This window comes from Trichosurus vulpecula, chromosome 4 (genome assembly GCF_011100635.1).
Source record: "Trichosurus vulpecula isolate mTriVul1 chromosome 4, mTriVul1.pri, whole genome shotgun sequence".
Lineage (NCBI taxonomy): Eukaryota > Metazoa > Chordata > Mammalia > Diprotodontia > Phalangeridae > Trichosurus > Trichosurus vulpecula.
This window is the reverse complement of record NC_050576.1, coordinates 155,338,869-155,351,445: the sequence shown is the minus strand read 5'-3', so window position 1 is coordinate 155,351,445 and position 12,577 is coordinate 155,338,869. Positions and strand designations below refer to the sequence as shown.

The following is a 12,577-nucleotide window of genomic DNA, read 5'->3' as shown; positions in this document are numbered from 1 at the left end:
GAATCCAGGATCCATTCTTTTCTCCATGTCCTGGATTACTTTGTGTGCAGGGCATTATGCTATGCAAACAGTAGGTGCTTAATACATTTTTTTTTAAATTGCATTATTAGACTAGACTGATACCAGCAGGTACCAGGTAGCAGACTATAGACTCCTGAAAGACAAAATTGGAGATGTTAGTTATGAGGAATGATTTTCCTATCCCAAGAGGAAAGTCTAGCAATCTTGGGACTGCAAAGAAGTAGGACCATCTTAGAAAAAAGGCAAAACACACACCATACTCCATTTAGTACTTAGAATTAAACAGTCATCATTGCCCTTTCTGGAAATGTCATTCTCAGAACCAGGAAATGGAAACCTAAAAACTAATTCCTGTTTTAAAATGAGTTATAAGAAACCTACACATATCACCTACACTTGCTATCTCACTCGCCTGTTAAAATTCCCTTTCTTGTGATTAGAGAAAGGAACTCTGACTTTTGGAGGTTCTTGGAGTAACAGCTTCATCTCAAGCTACCCCAGTCTCCCATCCCATCCTAAAGAGCTCTGCTATGGAAAAGTGAAGCTATGAGGATAAAATGTACAGATCACACACCCACATCTGTATGGGAAAAGGGACTTGTGATGAGGAGACCCATTCCTCATTCTCCATAGGAAAAGTTTTTTACATGGTCTTCAGTGGCTACTGGGCTGCCCTCCTCATTTGACCACTTTGTGTTACTCAGAACAGATTCTGTGCTAAATTTGAAGAGAGGGATGGCTGAGTTTCTCTCAGAGAGGATTTTCTCACTGAAGATCATCAATTTCTGGGATTTCAGTTGCCAGACAGTTTTTGCTGCCTGGGATTCAATGGCACCTCTAGTCCTGTCTGCAGGGTAACCTGGAGAAAGAAGAGGGGATAACGATGGGTACAGCTGTTGCCCCAAATAGGATATTTAAAGCAGTCTAGAAACCACGTGGATAATGGCTGTGGTGATTCGTGACAGAGGCCCAGAGAGCACTGTAGTTCTTTCCCTCTGAAATTACCTTCCATTTACACCACATGGGTCTTGCTAGACAGTTATTTCCACATTGCCTTCCCTATTGGACTCTTCGCTTTTCTCTGTTATCTCTAGCCTCAGTAGATGGTAAGCCCTTAATAAACGTTTGTTGGCCAACTGACTGCTGTGCATGTAGACCTAGGTCTGCCCCCTTTCCAAAGACAATCCTGAAGACCTGAGCATGAGAGGCAATTCTACTTCAGCTGTGGGCAGCATCAAAGAATTTGAGAGATGGAAGGGACCCCACTGGCCATGTAGTCCAATACATACATACATGAGAAGAATCCCCATTGTAACCTACCTGACCAGTGTCCATCCAGCTTCTGCCTGAAGATCTCTAAGCACAGGAAACTCATTGCCTCCTAAAGCAGCCCATTCCACTTTTGAACAACTCCAATTATTAGCAAACTTTTTCTGATATTTAGACTAAGTTTGCTTCCTTGCAATGTCCAATTATTGTTCCTGGTTCTGTCCTCCAGGGCCAAACAGAACAAGTCTAATCCTTCTTTCGTAAGGCTGCCCTTTGAGGCAGCTAGATGGTACAGTGGGTAGAGTAATGCCCTGGAATCAGGAGGACCTGTGTTCAAATCTGACCTTAGACACTTAGCAGCTGTATGACCCTGGGTAAGTCAAGTACTTGAAGACAATCTTCATGTCTCTTCCTCTGTAGTCCTCTCCAAGTCTTCTCCAGGGAGGTCAACATGCCTAGGTTCTTTAACTGAGTCTCCTAAGGCCTTTCCCTGTGCTGGTTGCTTTCCTCTGGGTGCTCTCCATCTTAACCATGTCAAGTCAACAAACTTAAATATATCAAGCATTTGTTATGTATCAGGCATTGTGCTAAGCAGTGGGGAAAACAAGAATGAACATGTGGCACCCAGAATTGGGACCTGGAGAGGGGTACTGAACACAGCATTCCAGGTGAGGTATGACCAAAACAGAGAGCAGGCCTCTCTTTTTCTGGAAATTATGTCTCTCTCAGTGCTGTCCAGGGCTGAAGTAGAATTTTTGGTGTCCACATCATGCTACTGACTCTTCTCTAGGCTTTGGTCCAATAATCTTTTGCAATTACTATTTAACCATGCCTCTCCTACATTGTACTTGTGATGTTGATTTTTTTCCCTCATTCAAATATAAGACTTTATACCCTTTTCACTATTGAATTTTGTCTTATTAGATTCAACCCAATGCTCTAGCCTGACACTGTCCTTTTGGATCCTAACTCTCATCTTGTGTTTTAGCTATTCCATCCAAACTGGGTCATCTGCAAATTTGATGAGCCTACCACCTATGCCTTTATCCAGGTATAACAATTTTAACACATGGGGCCAAGCAGAGATCTCTGAGGCATTACAATGGAGATAAGCCACATGGACATCAAACCACCAAAAACTACTCTTTAAGTCTGGCCAACCAACCAGCTCTGACACCATCTAATTATAATATCATCTAATCCATATCTATCTTTTCCACAAGATTTGCATGAAGTGTAGTAGGAGCTATGCTAAAATCTAGGTAAAGGTTGGGCCCACACCCACATGTTTTACTTCTGCCTCCTCTGCCTCACCGACATTTTGGTGAAATGCTTCTAACCTTGTACCTGGTGGGCCTTGGCCTCCATGTGTCATCATCATTCATCTGAAGCTTATATTCAACACTGGAGGTCCCCAAAGAAAGGTTCTCCTTCTAGTCCAAGTGAGAGCCATAGGAAAGGTCATAGGGGAGGAGGACACTAGGGAAGACTTCCATCTATTCAAATAGTCTCCTATAATTATTTTCTTCTGTACATCATCCTCAAAGGGCAGGCACATGAAATAGCATGCCAGCACATTTGAGGCAATTAAAAGTCAGTACTCAGGAAGGTCTCTATAACCAGGGGAGGTAGTGTGTATGGTACAGTCTTAGATGGGAAAATACTCTATCACCTGCTCCAACTTTTCCACCTCAACTTCCCTGGGTCAGTAGCCTCGGTGAGCTAAAACATCACTGTGTTTCTTTTGCTCCTACCCATCCCATAGGCTAACAGCTTTAGAAACAGCTATTTCCTTCCTCTTTTGGGGTGAAAAACCAGAATGTATGTTGGGCATCATTCCTTCCATTATCAACAACCTCCAAGACACAGGATTGATTTCAAACACCACTTTGTGGGCTAGCATAACGTAGGACTTTATTTGTAAGTGGCTCCATGAGCTAAGTTTCCAGACCAGTTTGGAAATCCAAGGAATTCACTATACCTGAACATTCCGATTGAGGCTGACAGCTGGCATGAAGACCCCATCCACATGGTCAAAGGCAGTAGGACCCTGTTGTTGCCCATTGATATAGAAGGTCAGGGTATGTTTATTCAGATCCAGAAGTACACCAACTGTAGCCCCTTTGAATACACCACCTTCAGTCCTAGGGGAAGCCCAACAAAGCCCAGTTACCAATGCTGACCTTACACCGTTGGTGAAATAGGTGATCACAGTATCGTAGATTTAAAGCTGGAAGGGACCTCAGAGTCCATCTATAACTTACTCATTTTACAGATGAGAAACTGAGGCCCAGAGTTAAGTGACTCTGCATTGTTTATAAAGCAATACAAGGATGTGCTGGTGAATGTTTAATAATTGGGCTACAGAAGGTTGGAGGAAATGTTTGCATATACCTTCAAGTTTAACCTGTATTAATAACACTTTCTTAAATCTAGACAATCAACAAAACAATAAGTCAAGCCCTGATTTGTAGCATTTACCAGTTCTAAGGTGTAAATGCCTATACTGAAAATTTCACAATTAGCTTTAGCAAGTCAGTTAGTAAACCCCTGATAAAATCCCAGCGTTAGATTCAATCCTTTGGCTTTATTCAACTGAAATCAATTCAACTTTAAGTATCTACTGTGCATAAAGTTTGGTGCTAGGCAGTGGGATTAAAAGTTCAAAAAAAGTCCCTGTCCTCCAGGAGTCAAAAATTAGGTGAACAACAAGATGTTGTCAGAGATAAACATAATTTGTTAAAATACAATTAAGAGAAGGGCAGTGTGGTACAGTAGAAAGAGTCCTGGATTTGGAGTTAGAGGATTTAGGTGTAAATCACTGCTCTGACCCTATTACCCGTGTGGACTTTGAGCATGTTCTGTGGACCTTAGTTCCTCAACTGCAAATCTCTGCTCCCAAGTACACTCTGTGTGCCTGTGACAGGGGTGGGCAAGGGGTGATCCCAATAGAGTAATAGGCCCAATAAATTCAAGGAGGAAGGATCACTTTTAATTGGGAGAAAGGGAGAATCGCAGAAGTCTTGAAGGAGGTGGCACCTAACTTTGGGCTTTTAAGAATGAGGATTTCAACAGGTAGCAGTGGGAAGTTACTTCAAGGCATGGTGTTAGCAAATCGACAGAGGTACAAGAGGGAGCAGATGAGATCAGTAAGAAACAAATGGTAACTTGGCCAGAGCATAGACTATGTGACATAAGGCTGGAAAGCTAGGTTGGAGCCAGGCTGTTGAGGAACTTGAAAAACAGGCTTAGGAGTTTACATTGTATTTTTAAGCACTAATGAATTACTGAAAGTTTTTTGCTCTGGAACTTGACTTTGTGATACCTATGAATTAGGACAATTACTTTGGCAGTTCTGTGAAGGATGAAGTTTTAAAGGTAAGGACTGAGTCAGAGACGTCATTGGGGGAGCCATTACAAATAGTCTAGGAAATAGCATAGTCTAAGTAATTAGGGCTAGAACTAGGATATTGACAATGTGAGTAGAATGAAAGGCATAGGGTATGAAAGATATTGTAGAGCAGAGGTATCAAATTGTGGGAAGCAAATTAAAATGTATTTGGGAAACATTTAACGAAATAAATTAAGATACAATGAAACATAGATAATGTTAATATGTTCCTCCTGGATCATTGCCTGGTTGGTAAAGGGGCTTATATAGCTCAATTAAATTATGAGCTATGCCATGCAGGGTTCCCAAGATGAACAAGTCATAGTCGAAAGTTCTGACAAAAGATGATCTATTGGAGAAATGGCAAATGACTTCAGTATCTTTGCCAAGAAAACCCCATGGACAATATTAAAATAATAAAAGATATGACACCAGAAGATGAGCCCCTCAGGTGGGAAAGTATCCAACACATTACTGGGGAAGAGTGGAAGACAACTACAAGTTGCTCCAGAAAGCATGAAGCAGCTGGGTCAAAGCCAGAAGGAAGTTCAGCTGAGGGTGTGTCTGGTGACAGAGGAAAGTCTGTAACAATCAGTATTGCATAGGAAGCTGGAATGTGGGAGCTATGAGTCAAGGTAAGCTGGATGTGGTCAACAGGCAATGGAAAGATTAAACATCTGCATCTTGGGTGTCAGTGACCTTAAATGGATGGGAATGGGTGAATTTAATTCAGATGATCATTACATATACGACTGTGGGCAAGAATCCCTTATAAGAGATGGAGCAGCCCTCATAGTCAATAAAAGGGTCAGAAAAGCAGCACTGGGGTATTATATCAAAAATAACAGAATAAATCTGTTTGAGTCCAAGGCAGACCATTCAACATCAGAGTAATAAAGTCTATGCTCCAACCACTGATGCTGAAGAGGCAAAAATTGAACAATTCAATGAAGACCTATAACATCTTCTAGAAATAAGACCCCACCCCCCACAAAATGTCACATTTGTCATTGTGGATTGGAATACCGAAGTTGGAAATCAAAAGATAATTGTAAAAAACCAGGCCAGTTTGGCTTTGGAGTATAAAATGAAGCAGGGCAGATACTAAGAATTTTGTCAAGATAACTCAGCGGTCATTCTAAACATTCTTCTTCAACAACACATGGAAATCACCAGATAGTCACTATGGAAATCAGATTGACTACATCCTTTACAGCCAAAGATGGAGAAGCTCTATACAGTCAATTAAAACAAGATCTGCAGCTGGCTGTGGCTCTGATTATGAGCTTCTTATTGCAAAATTCAGACTTGAACTGAAGCAGGGAAAACCATCAGACCATGTAAGTATGGCCTAAATAATATCCCTTATGAATATGAAGTGGAAATGATGACTAGATTGAAGGGATTAGACCTGGTAGATAAGACTACCTGAAGAACTATGGACAGAGGTTTGCAATATTGATAGAAGGCAGCAATAAAAAAACATTCCGAAGAAAAAAGAAAAGCAAGAAAGCAAAATGGTTGTCTGGTAAGGTTTCACTAATAGTTGAGGAAAGAAGAAAAGTGAAAAGTAAAGGAGAAAGGAAAAGATATACCCAACTGAATGCAGAATTCCAGAGAATAGCAAGGAGAGATAAGAACATTTTCTTAAATGAATAATGCAGAGAAATAGATGGGAAGACAGGAGATCTCTTCAAGAAAATGAGAGACATTAAGGGAACACTTCATGCAAAATTGGGCATGATAAAAGACAAAAAATGGCAGGGACTTAACAGAAGTAGGAGAGGTGGCAAGAATACACAGAACAACTATATGAGAAAGATCTTAACATCACCAATAACCATGATGGTGTGATGACTGATCTAGAGTCATACATCCTGGAGAATGAAGTCAAGTGGCCCCTAGGAAGCATTGCTAACAATAAGGCTAGTGGAGGTGATAGACTTCCAGCTGAGTCTCTCCCATCTCTTTGAGGACTTGCCACATTTTGTTGTACCAGATCATCTTACTTGTCTCCTGAGGAACCTATATGTGGGCCAAGAAGCAACATGGAACAACTGATTGGTTTAAGATTGGATTAGGAGAATGCCAAGGCTGTATATTGTCATCTTATTTAACTATATGCAGAGTACATCATGCAAAATGCCGGGCTGTATGAATTAAAAGCCAGAATTATGGTTGCTGGGAAAAATATCAACAATCTAAAATAGTTTTATGGACAATTTCTCAGACAAAGGTCTCATACCTCAAACGTATAGAGAACTTTGTCAAATTTATAAGAATACAAGTCATTCCTCAACTGATAAGTGGTTAAAGGATCTGAACGGGCAGTTTTTTGATGAAGAAATCAAAATTGCATATTGTCATTTGAAAAAATGCTCTAAATCATTATTAACTGGAAAAATGTAAATTAAAACAACTTTGAAACATCATTTTACACTTATCAGATTGGCTGAAATGACAGAAGGGAAAAATGACAAATGTTAGAGGGGATGTGGAAAAATTGAGATATTAATACGCTCTTGGTGGAACTGTGAACTGATTCTACAGTTTTGGAGAGGAGTTTTAAATTATGCCCAAAGAGTTATAAAACAGTTTATCCTTTGACCAAGTAATACCATTATTAGGTTTGTTTCTCAATGTGATCAGGGAAAAAGAAAAAGAAAAATATTTATAGCAGCTCTCTTTGTGGTGGCAAAGAAGTGGAAATTGAGGGAATGCTATTCAATTGGGGAATGACTAAACAAGTTGTGGTATATGATTGTGACGGAATAGTATTGTACTTTAAGAAATGGGAAGGTTAGGTTTGGAAAAAAAAACATGGAAAGACTTGCATGAAATAGTGAAATGAGCAGAACTAAGAATGCTGTATTTGGTAACAGCAATATTGTTCAAAGACTGATGTAAATGACTAAGTTATTCTGAGTATTATAAATATTCAGATCAATTTGGAACTTAAAATGTGACAAAAATAAACAATATTTAAGAAAAGAAATTTAAATAACATTTAAGAAAAGAAAAAACAAAATTAAACAAAAAGAAATATCAACAATCTCAGATATGCAGATGATGTCATTCTGATGGCAGAAGGTGAAGAAGAATTAAGAAACCTCTTAATGAGGGTGAAAGAGGAGCGTGTAAAAGTTGGCATGAAGCTTAACATAAAAAAACTAAGGTCTTGGCAACCGGTTCCATCACTGCTGGGCAAACAGAGGAAGAAGAAATGGAAGCAGTGTCAGATTTTATACTCTTGGGCTAAAAAATCACTGCAGGCGGTGACTGCAGCCATGAAACTAAAAAATGATTGCTCCTTGGAAAGAAAGCGATGGCAATCTGGATAGCATACTAAAGAGCAGAGACATCATCTTGCTGACAAAGGTCCGTACAGTCAAAGCTATGTTTTTTCCAGTACCAATGCATGGCTGTGAGGGTTGGACTATAAGGAAAGCTGCATGCCACAGAATCTACACTTTCAAATTGTGGTGCTGGAGAAGACTTTTGAGAGTCCCTTGAACAGTAAGGAGATGACACCAGTCAATGCTTAAAGAAATTAGTTCAGACTATTCACCGGATGTGAAGTTCCCCTTAGAATGTAAAGAGTCTGAGGTTGGAGAATATAGGCACTGATGTTTCCTAGGCAGCTATAAATTGAGTGTAACTAGCGGTTTGGTTTAAGAAGTACAAAACACTTTTATGTACAATATTTCATTTTACCTCATAAACACCCTGTAATCTGGTGATGCAATGGATTAGTAAGAATGCTAGAACCTGAGGCAGGGAACCTTTGAATCCCATTCGAATCCCCACTCTGCTCCTTACTGCATGTGGGTCCTTGAACAAATCACAATCTCTCTAGCTCTCAGTTTCAAGAGAGCTTACACTTGGTGATCTCTAATGGCTTTCAGTTCTACATCTATGATCTCTATTAGCTAGTAGCCTGGCATTCACAGTAATTCTCTTATCTTCTTTTTTCAGATAATAGGTTATGACTTGCTCAGGGTGTAATAACAATGTTACTTACAGCTACTATGGCTATGTAAGGCCAATAATACAAGCACACAGGAGGGCTGCTAGCACAGGTTCTTTGATATGCTTTTCTAAGAAGCAACTTTAGAGGGTTAACAATCTTACTTTAATTAAACATACATATATCATTCACTTAGTTCAGGGGGAAACACCAGCACCCTGGACTTCAGAGAGAATACAAACAGAAATTACAAGCAGAAATTATAAACAGAGCAAAATAACACAAATCAACAGACAGGTTTCTGTCTTACCATGGCAATATGTACATAGTTGCCAGGGAAAGAAGCACCAATCTCTGGGTTTTCAAAGCCGGGGTATGGGGGGAGGCTCCTTAACGGCTATCCAGAGTCTTGTCTGAGCAAATCACATGAATGCTCTTTCGATGAGTGAGCCCCAAGCAAAATGCTAATCTCAGAGTATATATACACTTCTTTAGGGTCAGAGGGTGTCACAATCATTGGACTCAAACCCATGTGACCTAGGCCTTCCTGTAACTTAAGCAGGTCATGAAAGACTCCCAATTCAATCGAAGACTCTTGACTGAAATAAAGGCAAGATTCAAAGACACTTGATTGCTTTAGTGCTGAGAAGCACTCCAAAACAAAAACAGCAAAAGTCCTACCCTGCTTGCCATTACACAAGGTCACTCAGTTACACAATGGAAGAGTTAAGACAATTAACTGGGATCAGAGTACTGAGGAGCTCAGAGTTTTGATGGGTGAGATCATATTTTGATTTGTTTTTTTTTTTTTTGGAGGAGGGCAGGCAGGGCAATTGGGGTTAAGTGACTTGCCCAAGGTCACACAGCTGGTGAGTGTGTCAAGTGTCTGAGGCCGGATTTGAACTCAGCTCCTCCTGACTTCAGGGCCAGTGCTCTACTCCCTGAGCCACCTAGCTGCCCTGAGAGATGGCTTTTTTTTTTTGGAGGGGGGAAGGCAGGGCAATTGGGGTTAAGTGACTTGCCCAAGATCACACAGCTGGTAAGTGTGTCAAGAGATCATATTTTGAGCTAGGTCCTACCTGGTGAGGGCAGGTCTCAGTGCACAAGGCAGCATGAGGCTACTGAGTATGCCAGATGGGTAAGTATGTCAGCAAAGTGGGAAGGGTGCAGTCAATAGAACTTCAATGACTTTACACTTTTGCCTAGAAATGACTTTACTCCTCACAAACAGAGAATTGAAATTAATAGCATAAGTTAAAATTCTAGATCCCTCAGCCCTTTGGCAAAGTATCCAAAGAAGTTAAAGGTACAAAATAGTTCCCTCTAGTCTAGCCTATTAACAGTATAAATTCAAGGTAATCAACGGGGGTGGGGGGGGGGTGGGAAGGCAACAGCATTAAGGGAGATAGTAGAAAGCTTCTTGTAGAAGGAACGATTTTAGGTGGGACTTGAAGGAAGCAAGAGAAGCCAGGAGGTACAGGTGAGGAAGGAAAGATGCAGTGTCTTGTGTGCTATTCCTAACAGCAAGGAGGACATTATCGTTGGATCACAGAGTATGAGGGGAGAGTAGGGAGTAAGAACTTAATCTGTGCCTGGCACATAGTAGGTGCTTAACAAATGCTTTTTTTTTTTTTTAATTCACTCATCTAGGCCCTGTCTCATTTCCTTTGAGAGAAATTGCCATTTCTCCTCTGGCAACCACATTCCCAGAAAAAGCTGCCAAAGTTCTTTACTCAACCCATAACTACTTCTGTCTGAGCACCTAGGCTCTTTCCTCCCCAGGCTGGAGTTTAAACTCTAGACCAGGGGTGGGAAACCTGCAGCCTCAGGCCACATGTGACTCTCTAGGTCCTCAGGTGTGGCCCTTTGATTGAATCCAAACCTCATGAAGTTTGAATTCAGTCAAAGGGCCATACTTGAGAATCTAGAGCGTCACATGTGGCCTCAAGGCTGCTGGCTCTCCACCCCTGCTAGACAGACTCTAGTCAGAGTAATTAAGAGTCATGGTTTATGTATTGACTAACTTTTTCCATTATTAGTTCATTAAGATGTGAGCTCCTGAGGGCAGGGTCTGTGTTTTTGCCTACACACACACACACACACACACACACACACACACACACACACACACGTATATATGTATGTATATGTGTGTGTATAACCCTAGCATTTAGCATAATACTTTGAACATAGTAAGAGCTTAATAAATTTTTGTCGATTGAGTAGTTCGAAATAAATCTTCCTATCAACCTAACTTCCACTGATGATATGAGCTAAGGCTCCCATATAGAAAAAAAATTCCACCCATCAACTTATTCTGGTGCCTGAAAACATATTAGAACTATTTTAGCATTGGTATCTTTTAAAAATTCAAATCCTCTCCTGAGAGATGATATTTTAAATATTTATACCTTAGTACAAATGAGTTCACCCCTTATCTAAAAGATTTTTTAATTTGGAGAAGGAAAAAGGAATGAATTTAGGTTAGAATGAAGGGGGAGGGAAAGCTTTGAGAGGGGAACTGGAGGAACTGAAGACAGACCTTGTCTGTTTCGGAATTATATTTTTCCTAATACTGCTTGCGGAGTGGCTCCCTCAGAGTGCAGGACAAGGATGTGTCTGGAGCTGGGGATTTGGGGTCCTGCACCAAGTGCTGGGAACAGAATGGCAAAGCTTGAGCATGCTGCATAGACAGTCAGAGCCAGTGCTGTTCAAATATAGACCACAGTGTGGCAGTACAGGATAGGGAAGTGCTTAATAGCGTGGTGACTAAGATGCCCACACTCCAGTAGGTGAAGCCAGCCTTTGTCTTGAACAGATTCAAACATCCTTCTTCCCCAAATTTAACTGGCTCCATCCCTACCCCTACTAGTCTCCTTCCTGTTGCCTGAAAGTCTTCTGCAGCAGTATCGTCTGTAAGTCCGTAGCCCCAAATACAGAAGAAATTCTGACTGCCTCTCTCCCTCCATCTTCTCCCATGGCCTTTCAGTAATATGCTGCCAATAATTCTTTATTTGGCCCCATTCTCACAGCTTAACGATCTCAAGAGGGAGGAAACTGAAACCAGTGGTACTCATGAGGTTATTGGGTTCTCTGCAAATTACAATTCTGTTAAATCTCCCCAGTCTCCATTTCCTTACTAAAGGCTAACTAAGATCCTGACTGGACAAATCTCTCATATCTACAGAAAACGGGGGAACAATGACATGTCCTCAAGGATCTGAGCCAGAAGATGGTTGCCCACTTTGTAGGGTGTGGGGGCCAGAGGGTATAGGAGTAGAATGAACTGAGATCCCTCTCCCCTAAAAACAGCTATATACATGCCACTAGGAAGAATACAGCTCTATCTAAAGGAGGTTGGGGAGGCGGTTTCAACAGTTTTCAGTTCTTCTCTGGACCATCAGGGTAGCCTTGGACAAATTGCTTCTCTCTTCCAGGCCTATGTTTCCCAATAAGAAAAGATGACTCCTTTCAGTGTCTGGGAGAATTTTGAAGGGGTTTACCAGAATGAGCCAAGCAAGACAGAGAAAACCAAAGAATTTCCTTTTGCAGACTCAGTTTCCAGCCTTGCTCTTGAGACTTCTCTAATTCACTCTGTCTTTTATGGTTGAAGAGAATAGCACACAGAAAATCTAGAAGCAGAGTGTGGCTTGGGGCCTTCTCCCTCTCTGTTTCTAGGTTTCTCGGCCAGAGGAGAGCACAGTGACTGATTTCAGTGATTTTCCATCCCTTGTATACTCTGGCAGAGGTTAAAGATGAAATCTCTCCAGAGAAACGGAAAGAGGGCACTGAGTAGAGAAGGGAGGAGTCAGGGTGGTGCTGTCACATTCACTGTGGTTAAGAAGAGTGACCAAGGTGACCATGAAATACTGGAGTGACTCCAGGCATTGCAGATACCTCTCTTCAACCAGGCCAAACAGAACACCAAT

At 41.1% G+C, this 12,577-nt stretch overlaps 1 protein-coding gene across 2 annotated transcripts in view; it reads right to left on the bottom strand.

Annotated features, from left to right (window-relative positions):
• Positions 1-814: 814 nt before the first annotated feature.
• The window catches only part of TRIM67 (tripartite motif containing 67), a 77,240-nt gene continuing 65,477 nt past the window's right edge, over positions 815-12,577 (bottom strand). For both annotated transcript variants that reach the window (XM_036756338.1, XM_036756339.1), the window contains 2 exons: positions 3,272-3,434; positions 815-880 (listed from right to left, as the gene is read on the bottom strand). In XM_036756338.1, coding sequence (XP_036612233.1) covers positions 815-880; positions 3,272-3,434 — 229 coding nt within the window. The remainder of the gene's footprint in view (positions 881-3,271; positions 3,435-12,577) is intronic.